The sequence below is a fragment of the Capra hircus genome, chromosome 4 (assembly GCF_001704415.2).
Source record: "Capra hircus breed San Clemente chromosome 4, ASM170441v1, whole genome shotgun sequence".
NCBI lineage: Eukaryota > Metazoa > Chordata > Mammalia > Artiodactyla > Bovidae > Capra > Capra hircus.
This window is the reverse complement of record NC_030811.1, coordinates 96,746,687-96,769,437: the sequence shown is the minus strand read 5'-3', so window position 1 is coordinate 96,769,437 and position 22,751 is coordinate 96,746,687. Positions and strand designations below refer to the sequence as shown.

Sequence of the window (22,751 nt, the reverse complement as noted above, 5' to 3'; positions counted from 1 at the left end):
CTTTTGAATATGCTATCTAGGTTGGTCATAACTTTTCTTCCAAGGAGTAAGCCTCTTTTAATTTCATGGCTGCTGTCACCATCTGCAGTGATTTTGGAGCCCCAAAAAATAAAGTTGGACACTGTTTCCACTGTTTCCCATTAGATAATGATAAATACTAGAGTGAAAAACAAGTCAGGAGCAGAGGAGGCAGAATTAGAAAATAACAAAAAAAAATGGTGCCCAAGGAAGGCTGGTGGAATTTCAGTTCAGACCTGATACGAGGGGAAGGCCAGGTGGATTCCTGGGAAAGAAAAGGTAAAGGAAAAATCAAGGGCAAAGTTTCAAGACACGGTAGAGTGAGCACATTCCTAGAGCACTGCACACGCCTGGAATTCAGCAAGCAAGAAGGAAAGTAGTGGAAATATTTTTGGAGGCTCCAGAATCACTGATGATGGTGACTGCAGCCATAAAATCAAAAGACCTTTCCTCCTTAAAAGAAAAGCTATGACCAACATAGACAGCATATTAAAAAGCAGAGACATTACTTTACCAACAAAGGTCTATCTAGTCAAAGCTCTGGTTTTTCCAGTTGTCACGTATGGATGTGAGACTTGGACTATAAATAAAGCTGAGCGCCTAAGAAATTGATGCTTTTGAACTGTGGTGTTGGAGAAGACTCTTGAGAGTCCCTTGGACTGCCAGGAGATCCAACCAGTCCATCCTAAAGGAAATCAGTCCTGAATATTCATTGGAAAGACTGATGCTGAAGCTGAAACTCCAATCCTTTGGCCACCTGAAGCGAAGAACCGACTCATTGGAAAAGACCCTGATGCTAGGAACTATTGAAGGCAGGAGGAGAAGGTTGGATCTCATCCAACAGAGGATGAGATGGTTGGATGGCATCCCCAACACAATGGACATGAGTTTGAGTAAGCTCCAGGAGTTGCTGATGGACAGGGAAGGCTGGCGCGCTGCAGTCCATGGGGTCGCAAAGAATCGGACAAGACTGGGCGACTGAACTGAACTGATCCTGGATGAGCCCGGCTGTAACAGGTGAAAGCCTTTAAAAGAGGGTCTGAGCCTTCCCCAAAGGGAGAGTTTCTCCTTGGAGCCTGATGAAGTAGACCATCATGTGGAGGAAGCCCACATGGCCAGGACCCACAGGCGGCCTCGGGGACCTCAAGGGCAGCCTCCAGTCAAAAGCCCCAGAAAGTGAGGCCCCAAGTCATATGAGTGCAAAGCAATGAATTCTGTCAACAACCTGAGAGAGCTGGAAGTGGATTTTTCCATAGTTAAATCCCAAGATGAAAATCCTATCTAGCCAACACCTGCAATGCAGCCTTTTGAGACCCAAAGCAGAGAGATGAGCATGAAGTTTAAACAGTGCCTGACCTCCCAATCTCTGGAAACTGTTAGACAGTGAATGTGTTTAGTATTAAGTGATTAAATTTGTGGTAAGTTTTTCCAGAAATCAAAAATTAACACTACACTTATTAAAATCAAGCTCCACACAGACAAGGCTTTTGCTGTGCTTTTGCCCGGCCGAGGCAATCAGGGAGTACTGAATAAATGTTTCCTTTTGTCACTTAGAGCATTAGGCAAGCTGGTTCTGTATTCTGCAAGGATTTATTTATCTGGGCTTTTCTTACTAGGTTCATCTCACCACTCAGACCATTCATGGTCACCCTTGCCCCCAGACCTTTCCCTGTAATCTCCCTTCAGCCAGTCAAGTGCTCTTCACCTTCCCCTCTGCTTGTTCAAATCCTGCCCACCTCTTGTGTGCATCTTCAGCAGATACAAGTTTGTTTACCATTTTAAAATGATGGGGCTTCCCTGGTGGCTCAGACGGTAAAGAATCTGCTCCAGGTCTGTCCCTGTGCCATAAATATCCTCTGGAGAAGAGAATGGCTACCTAGTCCAATATTCTTGCCTGGAGAATTCCATAAACGAGGCTACAGTCCATGGGGTTGCAGAGAGTCAAACATGACTGAGCCAGTAACATTTTTTACAGTGATATGCTTCCATCTTAATGACTTCAACAAAAAGTGTAAATCAGATTTTAAAAAATTTTGAGGTCTAAATGTATAGACATGGCATGTCCTTTTGGGATCAACTAATAAGCAGATATTCTCAGGTTCATGTTTTCATTGCTTTAAGTGATGTAGTCCTCAAAATATTATTTTAAATGTATGTATGTAGTTTGTATGGGTATATTATATAGATAAGTTGATACAATTATTACTTACATGCCAGATATTATGGTAGGTTTTACAGACTATCTTCTTACTCCTTTGAATATAAAAATAAACTTTCATATGTTTTTTATTCTCCTTTTTCATGGAGAGAATTAAGGTGTGTTTATTTTAGATAATCACTCAGGGTCATAAAACCAATTGGCAGAGTTGGAGATGGCACTTAGATTTGTGTGACTTCAAAATCAATGTTTTTTTTTTCCCCCAGTATTCTAAGCTATCTCCAATGCTCAAACTACCGCACAATTGCACTCATCTCACACGCTAGTAAAGTCATGCTCAAAATTCTCCAAGCCAGAATGGCACTGAAACATGTATACTATCATGTAAGAAACGAATCGCCAGTCTATGTTCGATACAGGATACACGATGCTTGGGCCTGGTGCACGGGGAAGATCCAGAGAGATGATATGGGGTGGCAGGTGGGAGGGGGGTTCAGGATTGGGAACTCATGTACACCCGTGGCAGATTCATGTCAATGTATGGCAAAACCAATACAGTATTGTAAAGCAAAATCAAGTAAAAAAAAAAAATTAAAAAAAAAAATTCTCCAAGCCAGGCTTCAGCAATACGTGAACCGTGAACTTCCAGATGTTCAAGCTGGTTTTAGAAAAGGCAGAGGAACCAGAGATCAAATTGCCAACATCCGCTGGATCATGGAAAAAGCAAGAGAGTTCCAGAAAATCATCTATTTCTGCTTCATTGACTATGCCAAAGCCTTTGACTATGTGGATCACGATACACTGTGGAAAATTCTGAAAGAGATGGGAATACCAGACCACCTGACCTGCCTCTTGAGAAACCTATATGCAGGTCAGGAAGCAACAGTTAGAACTGGACATGGGACAACAGACTGGTTCCAAATAGGAAAAGGAGTATGTCAAGGCTATAGATTGTTACCCTGCTTATTTAACTTATATGCAGAGTACATTATGAGAAACGCTAGACTGGAAGAAGCACAAGCTGGAATCAAGATTGCCAGGAGAAACATCAATAACTTCAGATACGCAGATGACACCACCCTTATGGCAGAAATTGAAGAGGAACTAAACAGCCACTTGATGAAAGACAAAGAGGAGAGTGAAAAAGTTGGCTTAAAGCTCAACATTCAGAAAACAAAGATCATAGCATCTGGTCCCATCACTTCATGGGAAGGAGATGGGGAAACAGTGGAAATAGTGTCAGACTTTATTTTGGGGGGCTCCAAAATCACGGCAGATGATGATTGCACCCATGAAATTAAAAGATGCTTACTCCTTGGAAGGAAAGTTATGACCAATCTAGATAGCATGTTGAAAAGCAGAGACATCACTTTGCCAACAAAGGTCCATTTAGTCAAGGCTATGGTTTTTCCTGTGGTCATGTATGGATGTGAGAGTTGGACTGTGAAGAAAGCTGAGCGCCAAAGAATTGATGCTTTTGAACTGTGGTGTTGGAGAAGATTCTTAAGAGTCCCTTGGACTGCAAGGAGATCCAACCAGTCCATTCTGAAGGAGATCAGCCCTGGGATTTCTTTGGAAGGAATGATGCTGAAGCTGAAACTCCAATACTTTGGCCACCTCATGCAAAGAGTTGACTCATTGGAGAAGACTCTGATGCTGGGAGGGATTGGGAGCAGGAGGAAAAGGGGACGACAGAGGATGAGATGGCTGGATGGCATCACTGACTCGATGGACATGAATTTGAGTGAAGTCCAGGAGTTGGTGATGGACAGGGAGGCCTGGCGTGCTGCGATTCATGGGGTCACAAAGATTCAGACATGACTGAGCAACTGAACTGAACTGAACTGAAACTATCTCCTTAATTAAATAAAAAGTTAATGAAACAAAATATACATAGTATCAAAATATATGCAAACAAGTATTTCTCATTATCTTATATACCTATATAGTTATCAAAATATCTACTTATCTTTCACTTTTCTATCTTCTCTGTAAGTGTCTATAAGGTTAGACACCTTTAAGCCTACTGATACAATTTATCACAAATCCACAGGTGATTTTACAACAAATTATACCTGAGTCAACAGAAAAGAAAAATGTGTGTGCTTATGTGAGTTATAAATGAGGGATGAAAAGAATGAAGGGATTGCTTTCATGTCAAATTTCGTATCCATAATACAGCAAGTTTTGAAGAAAAAAATTATGTGAGTCAGTCAATATACTTATTGATCTATCCAAAGAGAAATGTACAAGGGCACAGACTCACTGTTGCACAAACCAGATAGACAACTGTGTACTGGTATAGCAGTAAATTTTATTTATAAATACCAAGAGAACCACACCCTTACTTAATGTTCTGTGGATCCAAGCTAAAGAGGACAAAAACTTCCATAGGTACTCACAGGATCAGATTCAAATTTTACTCTGTATTTCTCACTTGCAATTACCTAAGAGCTCTTTTACAATCTAAGTGAAAAATAATTTAAGGCCAATTCTCCAGTCTGTGTATGCTTGTGTACATGAGTTTTTAGCTGTAAGTGTGGCCGGCAGTATGCCTGTTTAGTATAGAACTGTTGTCATGCACACCTATGAAATTTGGCTTACATAATAAAGCAATATAACAACCTGCCACCAGTCCTTGAGACAAATATAGAAGTCATAGGGCTACTAGCTGATGTTGCCAACATATACAACATTGATTTATAAAAGAAAGAGAGGATTAATTACTTCAGTGTCAGTTATTCTAGTGATAGATTCAAGGAAAATTGACGAGAACACTGTGTCCTTGTAGGATAATCACTCCTGTCACTCATTCCTAATTTATAATGAATGGAGTTACTAAGGCCATGCATTAGGTTTTTGTACAGCTTGTGGGTGGAAAGAACTGGTTTAGTAAAACTCTGATAAATGGCAAAGATGTACATAAATTTCTAAGATACAAAAGTGTGAGGAAAACACAAATTTGAAATTCACAGTTAAGAAATAAGAATTGCTAACTGTTTCTAATTTTTTGAACTTTAAAAAGGCTCCCCAGGTACAAAAAGTTGGTAATAAAATACTTGTCTAGTCTTTACCATCTAGTTATTGACCTCTAGTCACAGAAGACTTATTCAGGTTTAATCTTGGAAATTCAGTGGTTCAATATATATTTTAATGATGATACCAGTAGTGCAAATACTTTTTATAACAATAATAACAGCAATATGAATAATGATAACTAAAACATATCAAGTGCTTCCTATGTTCTTTGTGTCATTCAATTTTTCCACCAAGCCACATGGTGTAGATATCATTATTACACCACTTTAAGGACATGTTTTAGTGGCAAATCACAGGCAATACCTGCTCTTGAAGAAGTGGCCAGGTGTGTGCCTTTCTGGAAATATTTTGCCATGGTCTTCCCTTCCCTGAATCATAAACCAAAGATAATTCAGAGGCAAATTTTTCACACTATGAGTCTTTTCAAAACTTTGCAGTTAAATCAATAAGACTTTTTAGCTCTCCACATTTTTCAAGGTACTTTTGCTACATTGCATCTGAAATTTCATCTAAACCCCTTCAGGTAGCTGAGTACTGCTGTCAATACACAGAAGAAAGCATTGCTCAGTGGTCAAGAGCTGTGGTGTCAGACTGCCTGTGTTGTGTCCTGCCTTTTTGCATACTACCTATGTGAATTCAAACAGTGAGTCAACCTGTTACTCCATTTGCCATTATAAAAATAAATAATAGTTACCAAATCATGAGTTTGATATGAGGACTAAATGGAATAATGCAAATATGCTGTTTAGAACATAGTATAAGTTCCATGCACATTAGTTCTCATGAAACCTATCTTATAGGTAAATGATCTGAGGCACAAAATCCAGTGTCCAACAAAGTGAGTATCAAGCTAAGAATTAATAACCATAATTTTATGGTCAACATTGTTGCTTCTTCTCAACCCCATGTCAGTTGTTCCCAAAACTTGATTTCGGATCTTGTGACAAGCCAAAGAATTATTTCAAGGGATCCTTAAGTTTATATAAAATAATAATATCAGAGCCTAACATTAGCATGTTTAAAGCAGAGACATTACTTTAGCAGCAAAGGTTCGTCTAGTCAAAGCTACGGTTTTTCCAGTAGTCATGTATGGGTGTGAGAGTTGGACTATAAAGAAAGCTGAATGCAGAAGAATTGATGCTTTTGAACTGTGGGGTTGGAGAAGACTCTTGAGAGTCCCTTGGACTGCAAGGAGATCCAACCGCTACATCCTAAATGAAATCAGTCCTGAATATTCATTAGAAGGACTGATGCTGAAGCTGAAACTCCAATACATCCAAGTGATGTAAAAAACTGGCTCACTGGAAAAGACCCTGATGCTGAGAAAGATTGAGGGCAGGAGGAAAAGGGGACGACAGAGGATGAGATGGCTGGATGGCATCACCGACACGATGGACATTAATTTGAGTAAATTCCAGGAGTTGGTGATGGACAGGGAGGCCTGGTGTACTGCAGTCCACGGCTTTGCAGAGTCAGACACGACTGAGTGACTGAACTGAACTGCGCTGTACATTTATTAAGCACATACTATGTGTTAAGCACTGTACTAAATTTCTTACATAGATTGTCACATTTAATTCTCAAAACCCTATTTGATAGACATTATTAGTTTCTCCCTTTACAGATGAGGAAGTTAAGGCTAAGAATCTTTAAGTGATCAAGTAACTGCAGGGACACACAGCCAGTAAGTTCCTGAGCCAGGAATCAAATTTAGACAATGTGGCTCAAGTCTTAACATTCACTTTCACCTACTGACTAACTTACGTAAAGAGACAGCATTTCAACCCTAGATTTCATCCCAGTCAAAAGTTGGATCCTTCACCATCCCACCATCAAAAACCCAGTGTTTTTGTAATCATATATTTTCACATTTACAACATGGATAACTTAAGAACCTATGTTCTCTCATTGTTTTGGAGCATTTAAGATAAACTATCACAATATACCCAAGAGTAGGTTTATTAAGTGGAATTACTCTGCTTCATCCCTACAATTAGAATATCTTCCCTTCTACAGAATGTGAAAACGCTATGATTTTAGATTTTAAGTTTTTTTGGCATTTATATTTCTAAACTTCATTAAACATGTACAGTTTATGCTTTTTCATTTCAATCTTGGGTTGTAACCTCAAGAAATAAAATATATGTAGATGTATAAATTTTATTTAATGCCTACTTAAATACATAGATTAGATGATATCCAATATACCAATTCTAAGATTTAATGCTTCATCATTTTTAATTCAGATACTTTTAGAAATAGAATTATATTTACATGGTTCATAAAGTTTAAGGTACCAAAAATATTAGCTTAATGAATAGTCTTTCCTCTAGTCCTTTCTTCGAGCCACACAGTTCACTTTCCCACAGGCAACCATTTATTAGAATCTTGACTATATTTCTGGAAATATTTGCAAACATACAAAAATATTTATATGCATATTACTCCCCTTCCTCATTTTTATACAATGTGCTTTGTATGGTAGCACACTTCACATATTTCACAGACTCTCCTGTATCATGTCTTATTCTCTCTCTCTTTCTTTTCTCTCTCTCCATTTTATATATATATATTTACACACACACACACACACACACACACACACCTGTTGTTATTGTTGTTTAGTTGCTAAGTCATGTCCGACTCTGCCACCCCATGGACTGTAGCCCTCCAGGCTCCTCTGTCCATGGGATTTCCCAGGCAAGAATACTGGAGCGGGTTGCCATTTTCTTCTCCATGGGATCTTCCTGACTCAGAGATCAAACCTCCATCTCTTGCACTGCAGACAGATTCCTTACTGCTTAGCCAGTAGGGAAGGCCATCCCTATGATGGAGCAAGCTCAAATATATATGCATTTTTAATAAATGCTCCATACTGGTATTGAAGACTTCCCTGTTTCCTCTGCTAAATGCATATTCTTCTTCATTATGTTAACCATAATTTTTAAGCAGTTTCCTATTAATGGCTTAATAGGACATTAATGATTGTTAATGACTGTTTTCAGCATTCCATTACATGACTAATATCTCATATACATTAATTCACACACATATATCATTTGTGTAGCATAAATTCCTAGGAGTGAAGTTGGATCAAAGGGTAAGACTATTTGCAATTTGACACATATCACTGAATTCTCTTCCAAACAGTCAGTCCCAACTCATAACTTTTACTCAGTTATGAAAGTGTCTACTTCAATTTTTCCATTAACATTGGAGAAAATGTTAGCGTTTATGTTTTATGCTTAAATAAGGTTACACAATGCACATTCCAGGGATGTTGGCAGGTTTCTTAGCACCAAAGTTAAACGATATAACCTTAAATTTAAAAGACTAAAACCTTGTCCATTAAAGCATTAGTGATAAAAATAATATTTTAAACAGACATCTAAGATCTGAAGTCATAAATATGTATTCAAAGTTTCTATGTAGTTCTTAGAAGACAAGTTTTATTCCTAACAACACAAGGTCAAATTAAACATATTTTCAGTTGTAGAAAGATCTCAATGACATTAATGATTTAATTTCTAAAGAATTATTAATTTGCAGGTACTTGACAAAATGTCTCTTTTTTTTTGGGACAAAATATCTCAATCACAATTTTTACTTAAGAGCCTAAAAAGAAAAGTCTCAAATGGTACAGTCTCCGCCAAGAACTTTTTTGTAAAAATCACTTTTACTACTTGTTGAGAAAAAACTATATGGCCTAATTTCTTTATAAACATCATGCGATGCAATTTGTCCAACTGTTTTATGAAGGTTAATGATATTAATCCAAATTTAGAGAACAAACAACTAAGACTCAACAATATTAACTAGCTCAAGGGAACACAACAAGTAAGTACTATAAGTGAATGGGTAAAAATCTCCCACATGTAATAGTCACAGAATAAATAGACAAAAACATTGTTGAATGGATGAGTTAAATATGCAACCAATTTTTAATCTTGCTACAGCTGTCTAAAGCAAATATCTTACCTCAAAAGCAAATGACAAAGAAGAGATGCAAGGTTTCAGATGACCTGATCTACAGAGCATTAGGAACACCAAGCAACGGAAAGTTTCCAGAACAGCTGCCTTAGGTCTGAAATAAAATGTCATTTACATGCATTACTTTTGAATGTTCTTTATTTTCCTGTTATATAATAAAATGTATTGGTTTATTAATATATTTATTTTCATAACTATAAATTGTTAATAATTCACTGATTATTTTAATAATAACTTGTTTTCATTTTCAATAAACCCCTAGTGTTTTAATATACTCGAGGAGTATGTACCTCTGAAGCTATTTGTAAACAGGCATTAAACTAAGACACAAAATGCATCTTTTTAAAGAAAATCTATTATTGATCAATGTATTACTTAGTTTGAGCATTGATGAATTGGGGTGAAACATTTTCAACTAACAAATAAAATATCAGACAACTAAATTTCTAGGGTTTAGAGACTAGACTCCCCTCACTCACCCAATATCTTAATATTTCATTCATTTAATAAATGACTACTTAGGAGGGCTGATATAGTTAACTAGTCTAAAATAATGAATGCTTGAATAGTGAAATATTGGGAACATGATAATATGTTAATTCTGATATTATAGGTAGCATGAATGTAAATCTTTGTCAATAATTTTGTGATGAATGTTTTCTTTATAATACAGAATAATACAGAATTCTTGAAACTCAAATTATGACATGCATAAAATAGGTATGTGTATTTAAAATAAAGTTGAGGGTCATACATAGGCATTTATAAATTACCTTATAATAGCAGTAGTGAACAGCTGCTTTATCAGATTCAAATAGGCTTCACAATGAATTCAACCAACACTTCTTGTATAATTAAATATTTTCATAAAAGGCAAATGGTATTTTTATGACAGGTACATTTTCTAATAAAATATTATTGAACTAATATCATTATAATATAGCTATATTTTATTTAGTAATTTAGAATATAGTAGTATGATTTTTCGGAGAAGGCACTGGCAACCCACTCCAGTACTCTTGCCTGGAGAATCCCATGGACAGAGGAGCCTGGTAGGCTGCAGTCCATGGGGTCGCGAAAAGTTGGACACGACTGAATAACTTTACTTTAACTTTTCCCTTTCATGCATTGGAAAAGGAAATGGCAACCCACTCCAGTGTTCTTGCCTGGAGAATCCCAGGGACGGGGGAGCCTGGTGGGCTGCCGTCGATGGGGTCGCTCTGAGTCGGGCACGACTGAAGCGACTCAGCAGCAGCAGCAGTATGAGTTTTGTGAATGTGCAAAAAGTTACGAAATTTTTCCCTTTGTAAAATAATTTTGTATCATCACTGTAAACTATTTTCTAATTGATATTTGGGTAATTTTCAATGATAAAACAGAAAATAAAATTTCTATTAAAAAAATTTATTTTTATTAATTGTGTTCTATGGCCTTTTATATTGAGAATTAAAACATACATAGGAAGAAGCACACAAAACAGAAATATACAGCCCAATGACTTTCAACAAATAAACAACCATATGAACACCACTCAATATCAGCACCCCTAGGCACATCTCACCTCTTCAGTGTTCCGCCCTCCCTCTGTTGCAGAAAGAATCACTACCTGTTGTTTACCGTTTATGCTACTCATACCATCTCCTACCTTTTTATTTACATTTTTATTGATTTAGCATAAATTCCTAAAAACTATTTTTTACTTTTATCTTTTTTTCTATTTTTTGTAAATGGAATTATATCATGTGCACTTTTTTGGTATTAGTATCTTTTAATCTGTATTGTTAGTGAGATACATCTACATTTCTGCATATAGCAGCAGCTCATTCTTCACTTGTGCATAGTATTCTGCTGTGTGAATAGACCAATATTCACACATCCATTCACCCCGGGAAGGACATTTAGATTGTTAGCCACATTTTTTAATTAAGAACAATGCTTTCTGAACATTCTTTTATATGCCTTTGGGTGTATTGGTTAGTATACACCTGGGATTGAACAGCCAAATTTAATGAAATACACAAACATTCTTCAAATTAGGTATCCCAATATAAACCACCTTCTGCAGAGTATAAGCATTTCACAGCTTATAGTGTCAATTCTTTTCATTTTAGACATTTTTAACATAAGATCTTTGAAGTTTATAAAAAAATTGCAAACAACTTTTCCTACCTCAAAATTTTATTTTTTTACTGCCTTATGAAGGGTTAATTTTTGAAGAACTGACTTTCATAATATTATTATAACCTAATTCACCAATTTTATCTATATTATGGATTGTTGTGGACCATTCAATATTTTTACCTACTCCAAGGTAACAGACATATATTACTATGCTATCTGCTGGAATCTGTACTGACTTTCCTCTCACTTTAAAGTCTACATTCCCCTGAAACCAGAATTAATTTTTATGGAGTGAATTATTTGTCAAGTTTATTCTTCTTATTCCTATGTGGAAATCCAATTTTTCTAAGACCATGTGCTGAAAAGACAGCGTTTTCCTTTTCCCATAGCTCTTCAGGGATGACTTTGTCAGAAATCAATTCTTTATATACGCGTAGATCTGTTTCTAGATTCTCTGTTCTAACCTTTATGCCAATAAAACATGTTTAATTATTATAAATGTATAATACATCTTGATAGCCAGTAGCTCAGCTCCTGCCATAAAAAAAAAATCTCAAGACTGTGTTGGCTATTATTAGGCCTTTGCATTTCCATATACATATATTTTAGAAAGAGTCTGTCAAATTCTACAGGAAAGAAAACTTTTATAATTTTAATCCAAATTGCACTGAGTATGTAAACTAACTGCTGTGACTGTAATCTTCACAAAACTGAGTACTCCAATCTATGAATATAGTATCTCTCCATTTTTTAATTCTTTATTTTTCATAATAGTCAGTAGTTTTGTAGTATGGTTTAGAGATATACTACTCATTTTTTAGGACTGTTTTTTCTCGGTATTTGGTATATTTGATCTTTTGCATAAACTTTTTATATTTTCTAGTATATAAAAATATAGTTGACAATTTATTTAAAACTTTTCTTAAATTCATCCATTAATTTGAATACATTCCCTATAGATTCCTTGGATTTTATAAATAATTCACTACTCAGAATTCTAGATTAATTAATATAAATTAATTTTCTAATTAGTTTATTAATTCCTTTCAAATCTCTATGCCTTTTCTTTCTTTCTCTTTCATTTCTCCACTGACAGTTTCCAGCCCAACATTAAATAACAAACATATCTAACTGGTTCTCAGTTTCAAAGGAAAATTGTCAATATTTCACTTCCTTTCCACCATGACATAGAATAAATTCCTAAATAAGGCCAAAGGCAGGGATTTGGGGCAGGAAGTAAAGGGGACGACAAAGGATGAGGTGGCTGGATGGCATCACCGACTCGATGGACATAAGTTTGAGTGAACTCCAGGAGTTGGTGATGGACAGGGAGGCCTGGCATGCTGCAGTTCATGGGGTTGCAAAGAGTCAGACACGACTGAGCAACTGAACTGAACTGAACTGAACTGAATACCATAACTTACTATACCTTAGGATCTATTGCAATAAAATCTATAGCCTGCTATTCAGCTTACTTATTTGTATCCATGGAAATAAAAAAGTCTTCATTAAAAAGCAGTATACTGTTGCTATTGCTGATTGATCGTTTTAGTAAGTATATGCAAACAATAGAATTTTGATCCTTAAAATGTGATCCTGATGCTTTGGATCTGGGTTATCATTTCAGATTGTCTTCTGACTCAGTTTTCTATTTCCTGTGGCTCAGTATGTATTTTATTTCTAGTATAGAAAAGTAGGGATGAAAAGCCAAACAAAATAAGTACATTTTTTATACTGTACTGTATGAGGGTAAGAACATAAACTTTAAAAACACTGGTGGCCCTCCATAATCATGGGTTTTGCATCTCAGATTCAACCAATCTAAGATGAAAAGATATTTTTAAAAAATTTCAGAAAGTTTCAAAACAGAAAACTTGGATTTGCCACTGCCAGCAACTATTTATGTAGCATTTATACATATATACAGCAATTTATACTGATTTATAATACAGTATACATTGTATTAGGTATTATAAGTGATCTAAAGATGATTTAAATTTATGGGAGCCTATGCATAGGTTCTGTTTATATAAGGGACTTGAGCATCTGCAAATTTTGGTATGAGGGGCTAGGTTCTGGAACCAACCTCCAATGGATACCGAGAAACAACTATACATACATTTAGGCATATATTGTGAACTATTCAATAGCAAAGGAAAATACTCAAACCTTTTTTATATTTTATTTAGTACTCAGAGTTATACTGTATGTTTTGACAAATTAATCATTTTATTTAATGGGTTTTCTTAATATATTTGAAAAACCTAAATTTCATCTAAAAGGCTTAGATTTATAATGAACACTTGATATAAAATCAGACAAACCACTACTCTGTTACATTTAAAATGAAAGTGTGAATTTGCAGTTTCAGCTTTACTCTTTTAATAACAAATGTTTGCTGAATTTTAAATTTTCACAAATATTTTAAAAATCACATTACAAAGTTACATAAGAGGAAAGAATTTCACTTTTTACCTTTGATCCAAAAGAAATCCAATGGAGGTCAAAGTCAGGATAATGAAGCAAACCCTCAGAAGGAGAGTGACCTGAGATAGTACCTGTCAAACAAACACAGAGACCAATGGATTCTTTAGGTAGGTCAGCCAACTGAGCATTAGAATTTAAAGCTGACAGGAATAACAGCCCCAATTTTATTTTTGTTGCATCACTTGTTACTGACATTTTTCAAGAAGGTTGAATATACAAGGAATATTTTGGTTTTCCTAATATCATTTAGTTATCTTGTAGGGCACTTGGAGAATGAATTAGACAATTCTAATGATTGCAGCCATGAAATTAAAAGACACTTACTCCTTAGAAGGAAAGTTATGACCAACTTAGATAGCATATTAAAAAGCAGAGACATTACTTTGCCAACAAAGATCCATCTAATTAAGGCTATGGTTTTTCCAGCGGTCATGTATGGATGTGAGAGTTGGACTGTGAAGAAAGCTGAGCACCAAAGAATTGATGCTTTTGAACTGTGGTGTTGGAGAAGACTCTTGAGAGTCCCTTGGACTGCAAGGAGGTCCAACCAGTCCTTCCTAAAGGAGATCAGTCCTGGGTGTTCTTTGGAAGGACTGATGCTAAAGCTGAAACTCCAATACTTTGGCCACCTCATGCGAAGAGTTGACTCTTTGGAAAGACCTGATGCTGGGAGGGATTGTGGGCAAGAGGAGAAGGGGGCGAGAGAGGATGGATGGATGGATGGAATCACCGACTCAATGGACATGAGTTTGGGTGGACTCCAGGAGTTGGTGATGGACAGGGAGGCCTGGCATGCTGGGATTCATGGGGTCACAAAGAGTCAGACAGGACTGAGCGACTGAACTGAACTGAACTGAATGATACTTTGCTTAAAGTGTTCTTGGTAATAATTCTTTAAAGTTTTGACTTTCATAATTCTTTGAAACACCTGTATCCTCATGTATGGAGAAATCCCTTACCTTTTATGAATAAATACCACCTTTCAATGGTTATTTTAAATATCAGCCAACTCTTTGTTGTTTCAAATCCAAAGCTGCCTTTAATAAAGACAATATTTAAAGAAGAATGTGTTTGAGTGTGAACACATACATGAAAGAGATTACACATATCCACTCACACTTTGATGAAACCTATATATTCCTACCTATAAGCCAAAAGTCCTTTTTTGAGTCAGTAACAAAAACAACATATCTCTCTGTCATAATCACAAATTAATTGTATGTTTTGTTTAATGTGAAAATTTAATAATTATGTTTATTGAGCATCTACTGTTTTACAGCTTCCATGCTATGTGTTTTATACAGATTACTTCTTTCTATATGCCCAGAAAACTTGCAGAGTAGGTATTATATAAGCTTTGAATACAAAAAAGCAAATGAAATGAGACTTAAAAGATTAAGTAACTTTCCATCACACAGAAATAAATGATACCTCTGAAATTCAAAATAGACCTAACTGACCCCAAAGTGTGATGGTGGTAGAATCCATATGAGCAACACACTTAAAGGGATTGTAAGCAGAGGTCTGTACTAAAGTTACTCGTGTAAGGGCCAGGTGATTACTGCTCCAGATTGAGAGTAGATGAATAAAATCAAGGAGGTGGATACACAGCCAGCCACTGGACGGCTTCCCTACTCACTGATAGTATTGATGTTTGATAAGAACACCAAAGGTTGTATTACATTGGCTAACAGAGTGATCAAACACTTTGTCTTTTTTCTTTTTCCTAACTAGAGGTAATGTCAAGTCATTATTAACTAATATACCCTTTCACAACTAAGCAACATCTGTCCAAAGTTATAAACAAAAGGTGCCAATTGCCACTGAGGCTCACACCCAGTATCTCTGTTCCATATCATCTTCTGGATCAGCCCCGTCTCTCATGAACAATTTCTAACACTCCCAAAGTCACTCTCCATATGGCTAGGATGGCATCCAGAATTGCCAAGGGAATTTAACCCTCCAGAGCCATAATTCAGTACAAGACGATAATTGAGTTGTCAAAGATCTGAATAAAAAGTGTCAGGATGCTTAGGACAATGGATACAGTGCTGGATATCAGATATAGGATGGGGAATTTGGTGAATTTTCCAATGTTTGAGTGGAGACTTGGAGAGCAGGAAAATGCTATTTAGGTGTGTGACATTCAGCAGTGGCTTCTCTGGGACAGTAAAGCAAAATATTTTCCCCATGGTAGAAGTAATGAGGTGTGCTTGAGCAAAGAACAGATTGTGTATGTATGCTCAGTCACGTCTGATTCTTTGCAACCCCGTGGACTGTTGCCCACCAGGCTCCTCTGTCCATGGGATTTTCCAGACAAGAATACTGGAGTGGGTTGCCATTTCCTCCTCTAGGGGATCTTCCTGACCCAGGAATCAAACCCATGTCTCCTGAGTCTCCTGCAATGCAGGCAGATTCTTTACCACTGAGCAACCAGGGAATGTTGGCTTAAGGGGAATATTTTGTTTCTAAAAACATGCTTCTTATTACCATTATTGAAGAAGGAAGTGGCAACCCACTCCAGTATTCTTGCTGGGAAACCCCACGGATAGAAGAGCCTGGCAAGCTACAGTCCATGGGGTCTTAAGAGTTGGATACAACTTAGTGACTAAACAATAATACACACACACACACACACACACACACACACACACACACACACATATATATGTACATAATATATATATATTCTTCTCCTATATATATGTGTATAGGAGAAGAAAATGGCAACCCACTCCAGTATTCTTGCTTGGAAAATCCCATGGACAGAGGAGCCTGGCAGGCTACTGTCCATAGGGTCGCAAAGAGTGGGACACGACTGACGCGACTTAGCATATCATTACTGCTTCTTTTTGATCTTTTAGGAAAAAATTCATGTGGAAGGGAGAAATGATTTGTGCCTCACACCTGTAGCGTGATTTTAAATGCTCTAAAAGAATGCAGGGTTTGAAATTATTTGAACCTATTAGCCACGTAAACATGGCCAGATTTTTCAGCATTTCTAAGCTGTGTTAAGTGTTCAGTACATTTCAAATAAAATATGAGTTTGGAAGAGTGCTTGGCATAAAGTAAGAAGTCAACTAATGGTCATGATAAGTATCAGTGCTATTATATTTAGGCTTTACTAACTTTCCAAATAGCACTCAAGCTAATCTTAATAATAATAAGGAAGCGCAAATAAAAAGTCAATCAGCTCTTCCAAATATCATAGGAAATCAAGAGATAGGACAAAATATATTTTTTTGTTTTGGTAAGGGAATTTATTATCCCTGAGCCAAAAAATGATAAAGAACTCGTCTCTCTGTAAATTGCATCCTGGCTAATGGTGTTGGTGTGAAAACCAGTTTAATATGACTATCTGCCTGCCTTGTCAAGCCTCTAATGGCTTCTAAGTACCTGAAATTTAGCCCAATTACAACCCTGTGTTTGAGTTCCTCTTCCATACCACACTCTGCCTGCTTCTCTTTGTTTGAGGGCTGGCACCTCCAGTTTTTCATTTGCTCATACACACAATTAAAACACCCTTCTGACTGGCCTCTCTAATTCTAAGTTGGGTGTCCACCTATCCTGGCTTCCCACCCTGAGTATGTAGCCAGAGTTATCTCTTCAAAAACATGTCATGTTATATCATTCTTATATTCTAAATCCCCCACAAGCTTCAAATCTCACTCTGAATAATGTTTAGTCTTTACTCTGGCCTCTGTACAACATACCCACTATTATCATATCACCCCTGAATAACTTCTGTCTTATACTCTTGAGCTATATCAGAAATTCTGCTCTTCCTTGTATATGACAGACTTTCCACTCAAATCTATTTCTTCTACAGTTTCTTAGGTTTAAAATGACTTCCTCCAGTGATCCTTAAGGTTTATTCCTTTATTTCATTCAGGTAACTGTCACATACCCTTGTTCACCCTATGTAAAATAGTAATTCTCCATATTGATCTATAACTTTATTCTGTTGTATTTTCCATATAACATCAATAGTATGTTTGTTGAGTGACTGACCAAATGATTGGCTATTTTACATATGTGTTTATTATTCATACCTTTAATATAATTCTAACTGGCTTAAAAGTTTAATATTAAAACATTAAATATTTAACTTAATATAAAAATATTAGTTCCTTAAAATTAAAAAATTAAGTTTTTAAATTAACAATTTAATATTAATATACTAAATGCTTGTATTAAATATTTAAAACATAGACTGCTTTAATATTTCTATAGTTAATTTCATAAAGAACAAAACCATCCGGAAACCCAATTTAAAGGAAACAGATTACTCAAAAAAGGAATTCAATATAGAGCACATGTTTCCTTAAAGAGTCCATTTTTCTATGGAACTTTTACATTTTTCCATATAGTATCCTTTGTTGGGGCTTCCCAGGTGGCACTAGTGGAGAGAACGCACCTGCCAATGTAGGAGACATTCTCTGATTTCTACAAATTCATTGTATAAACATGTATTAAGCCTTTGCTAGACACTGTGGTAAACAGGAGTTTACGAGAATGAGCAGGAAAGTCAGAATTCCAGCCCCAGAAACCATACGGCTTTAATGCCTGCTGGTTGGACAATAATCCAGCTACACTAAAGCAAAAAAACAGAATAGACTTTATAGACTTTGATCACTGTAAATACTTAGGCTCCTGTGTTTTAAACAAGAGATGAAATGACATGAAGCTTGTTAATTTTTTTATGACAGAACAATTTCATTTTTCACTGGGCTTACCACCATTTCACACCATTTACTGCTAGTATACCTTTCATGTAGAATATCACTCTCAAGTGCTAAAATGGAATTATTGTAAATTAAGCATTGAATACGTCTTTATCACAAAAATGAGGAAGTCCAGAACTATAAAAAGCTTATGAGGCAAGGAATTAATTTTTCTCCATTAGAATTATCTTTCAAATCCCAAGCAGTTTGGGTAGCTCTTATTTCCTTAGGTTTCCTGGTATAGGAATCACCATTCATGCATTTGTGCCTGAAGAACATTACTTTCCTTCTACTTTAAATAGATAAGAAAAAAAATACTCATAAGGCAACATTAACTACATAGGAATGCAAAAATTACATGCTTGTTGCTTTAACAATTAATGAAAGTGTGAGAGTCCTTCCTTGCCCATAGGTATATAAGGAAGAAAGCCGTTTTCTTCTTGAATGGAAATATCAATGTCTTACTCATTCATGGAAAAATTCTGGTGATCAACACAATGACCTTGTTTATTTTCTCACACAACAAACCTCACAAAGGGAGATATCAGACCCACACACTACATCCTCAAATAATAGTAATTCTCTATATAAATTCTTTTTTAGAAGTTTATTGTCAAAGATAATTTGATAATATTTTCCATAATCCTATGGATTAAGAGATCAAAATGTCTTCATTTTATTATATCACGGTGGTATATTTTTAGGAGTTTCACTGTAAGGTGTCTGAAAAAGTCTACTAAAATCATTATTTTGATTCAGACTGCTCATCTTCCCAAACATCTGTAAAAATAAGGTAAAAAATTCCCTAATATTTAAATGTCGGTAACCTCTGATGTGAAGGGAGAAAATCTGGTTGGAGGCATACCTGCTCTGCTACCTCATCATCCGCGTGACTCTAATGGCTTTTTTAGATTGAAGTTGTTGTTGTTCCGTCACTAAGTCATGTCTGACCCTCTGCAACCCCATGGGCTGCAACATGCCTGGCTTCCCTCCCCATCCTTCACTATCTGCCGAAGTTTGCTCAGACACTTGTCCATTGAGTTGGTGATGCCATTCAACCATCTCACCCTCATCCTTTTAGATACCCTGAGCTGAAACCTGAAGGCTTGAAGATGCTTCCCAGAATTGCAGCATAGACACAGGAGCAGAACTCAAGGTGATGCCATAAAGCAATTTGTAATTCTACATGAATCTAAATAATATATATCAAAACAAAATCCTGTTTTATTATTAAAAAATCAATACTGACCATACTGTTTTCTTCTACATTTTTAGAACTTTTGGTTACTACTGAAGTATACATAAAGATATTCGATTAGAATGAACATTTTCTATAATGTCAAACTAGAAGCAAGCAAAATAAACATATATCAAAGGTGAAAATATACTGCCTAAAATGTGTAACAGATGCACACTTAAGAAGCAATTAATTTATATGGAATTAGTGACTTTCTACAAAAACATGTAAGAAGTAAAAGCAAAAATTTTATTTAAAAAATTTAATGTAACATAACTTGAATAATTATTTTCAATTATATATTAAGCTATGATTCTACTCTGTTAAGAAAAAATGAAAGTGCACTGAACTAAATAGAGAAACAAGGATGGATTTTCCCTTCCACTTGAAAACAAAATCAACAATATATCAACAAAGCAATCGTTTTCAAGACCCTGGATATTAGGCAACAAAGATCAGCGAATCCAGGGAAATGGGATACAAAAGACATGAACCCCAACTATTGCCCCAGGTACTACCTTGAGAGAGCTTCTAGGCTGCAGCCCAGAGGGAACTCAGAGGGACCTGGTAGACCTCCTGATTTGAGGAGAGAGAGCTGGGGTTTTGGAGAAGCCCAAGGAGCCTATTGTTTGGAAGAAAAAGTTAGTCGCTCAGTCGTGTCTGACTCTTTGCGACCCCATGGACTGCAGCCCTCCAGGCTCCTCTATCTATAGGACTTTACAGGCAAGAGAACTTGAATCCCCAGGGAATCTTCCCGATCCCTACTGAAACTATCACCTGCACTGCAGGCAGATTCTTTACCATCTGAGCCAGGAGGGGCTGTTTGGTAGATGGGACCAAAGAGGAGACAGCTGCATAGACAGACTCTCTTCTTCTGCAGAGGGTGCCCATCAGGTCTCGTATATCAGCTCCTGCATATATGAGGAGACTTTCCAAGGCTAAAAGAGAACTAGAGTCCACAATGCGCAGGGCTCACAGCAGGGCCAGCTCTAGTACAAGTTGCCACCAGCAGAATGAACCACCTCATGATTCACTGGGAAGTGGGTAGCGAAAATGGAAGGGTCTTGCCTCAGTATCGAATAGCAATTAGTCCTCAGCTGAGCAAACTTAGCAAAGACGGGTCCTATGACATTTGCTCAGGAAGACATTCACATTGATATTATCACTTTTGGATGTTCACTAGAACTATTCCAGGGTCACTGGAACCTTTCTAAGTTATCAGTATTTGTTTTAAGATTGCACTAAACTCAGTATGCCAACTTTTTCTATACTCTTGATAGGATACTTTTATTTTTTCACTAAGAAATAAATAGAAATTCATTTATACGCCTTTTAGTTCTTTCCCAAAATACAGAAGATAACAAAGACAGTCTCAGAGAGGCAAACTTCCTTTCAGGATGCTCAGTCACTCAGTTGTGTCCAGCTGTTTGCAACCCCATAGACTGGAGCCTGCCAGGCCTCAGAGTCCATGGGATTTCCCAGGCAAGAACACTGGAGTGGATTTCCATACTATCCTCCAGGGGATCTCCCCGACCCAGGGATCAACCCATGTCTCTTGCATCCCAGGCAAATTCTTTACCATTGCGCCACCTGGGAAGACTGCCTTTTCAGGAGGATAACTTTTATTAAATAAGACCCTCAAAATCTGTGCACTGAGATTTTGAGTTTCCAACGCTGAATTAAAATGTCTAATTTTTACATAGTTTTAATAAATCAAAATGAGATACTAATTCAAATTATAAGCAGTTTATCGTTGGTTGTATTTATTATATGAAAGCTTCTAAAGGAGTTGCCTGATACTGACCAAACTTTAAGACAGTACCAATAGTATGAAGATGTATTTAATTTCAGTTAATATTCCATTATTTGATGCAGAAGGCATTTTAAACTTTCAATTTTCCACTTTATCATATTTCAATACAATGGACAAAACTGTATTTTTCATTGGCATTCACAGGAATCACTTTTCTAAGTTCCTGGAATCTATGCTTATTAGACAAGCAGCTTTGGTTAATATCCTCCCTTTACTAATACACATTTATTACATTCATTTCATGGCTTTAAATTATAATTGATACTCAATTTAGCTCACATTTCTTTTTTCATATTACTTCAGTTACCACCTGAAAACTTTAGGAAATTAAATTAAATCCCAGTAGGCTGCACTGGAGGAAAACAGTATGCATTGAATACTGACTTGAGAGATTTCACGTAGGTCCTGAATTGGATCTAATCTGAGCAAGTGACACTCTTTGTTATGACAGTACAACTAGATATATTGATTTTTTTTTTCCTAAGGATCTGTTAAAACCTGTCAATACGAAAGCACTGGTTGCAAAATTTTAGTGCCCATAATTTTACAGAGTACAGCATTCAGGGGAATTGAAGACTATAAAAACCTGTTTCCAAACTTATATGAATAATCCCAAATGCCTCATTAACTTGAAATATATCACTAAATAATCTGTGTTAGACATATCTGCACTAACTTTACGACACATTCTATTATGTGAAAGTGTTAGTTGCTCAGTCCTGTCCAACTCTTTGCAACTCATGAACTGTCGCCCACTAGGCTCCTCTGTCCATGGGATTCTCTAGGCAAGAATAGTGGAGTAAGTAGCCATTTCTTTCTCCAAGGGATCTTCCCAATCCAGGGGATGAACCTGGGTCTCCTGTACTACAGGCAGATTCTTTACCATCTGAGCCACCAGGGAAGCTCATATTCTATCATAAAACCTTATTAAATAGTCAAACTGTTTTGAGTCTATTACTGCAAAAGATAGCATTGTCTTTAAAGTTTTACTTTGCAAACATGCTAGTGTATCCATATTTCCATTTCAAACCCATATTCATGACATCACCCCATGCAGTGAACCCTGGCAGCTTAGGAATTGACTTCCCAAGCATTACTAAAGTAAAATCAACATGAAAGACCGTGGGTCATATCACTAAACTAAACAATATATATTTAAATGTA

The 22,751-nt window shown here is 36.4% G+C and overlaps 1 protein-coding gene across 1 annotated transcript in view; it reads right to left on the bottom strand.

Moving 5' to 3' along the window:
• The window catches only part of AGMO (alkylglycerol monooxygenase), a 395,051-nt gene that overhangs the window by 175,274 nt on the left and 197,026 nt on the right, over nucleotides 1-22,751 (bottom strand). Inside the window, exons 11-12 of the mRNA XM_005678988.3 lie at nucleotides 13,802-13,884; nucleotides 9,194-9,299 (exon numbers count right to left, since the gene is read on the bottom strand). Of these exons, the coding sequence (XP_005679045.2) occupies nucleotides 9,194-9,299; nucleotides 13,802-13,884 (189 nt within the window). The remainder of the gene's footprint in view (nucleotides 1-9,193; nucleotides 9,300-13,801; nucleotides 13,885-22,751) is intronic.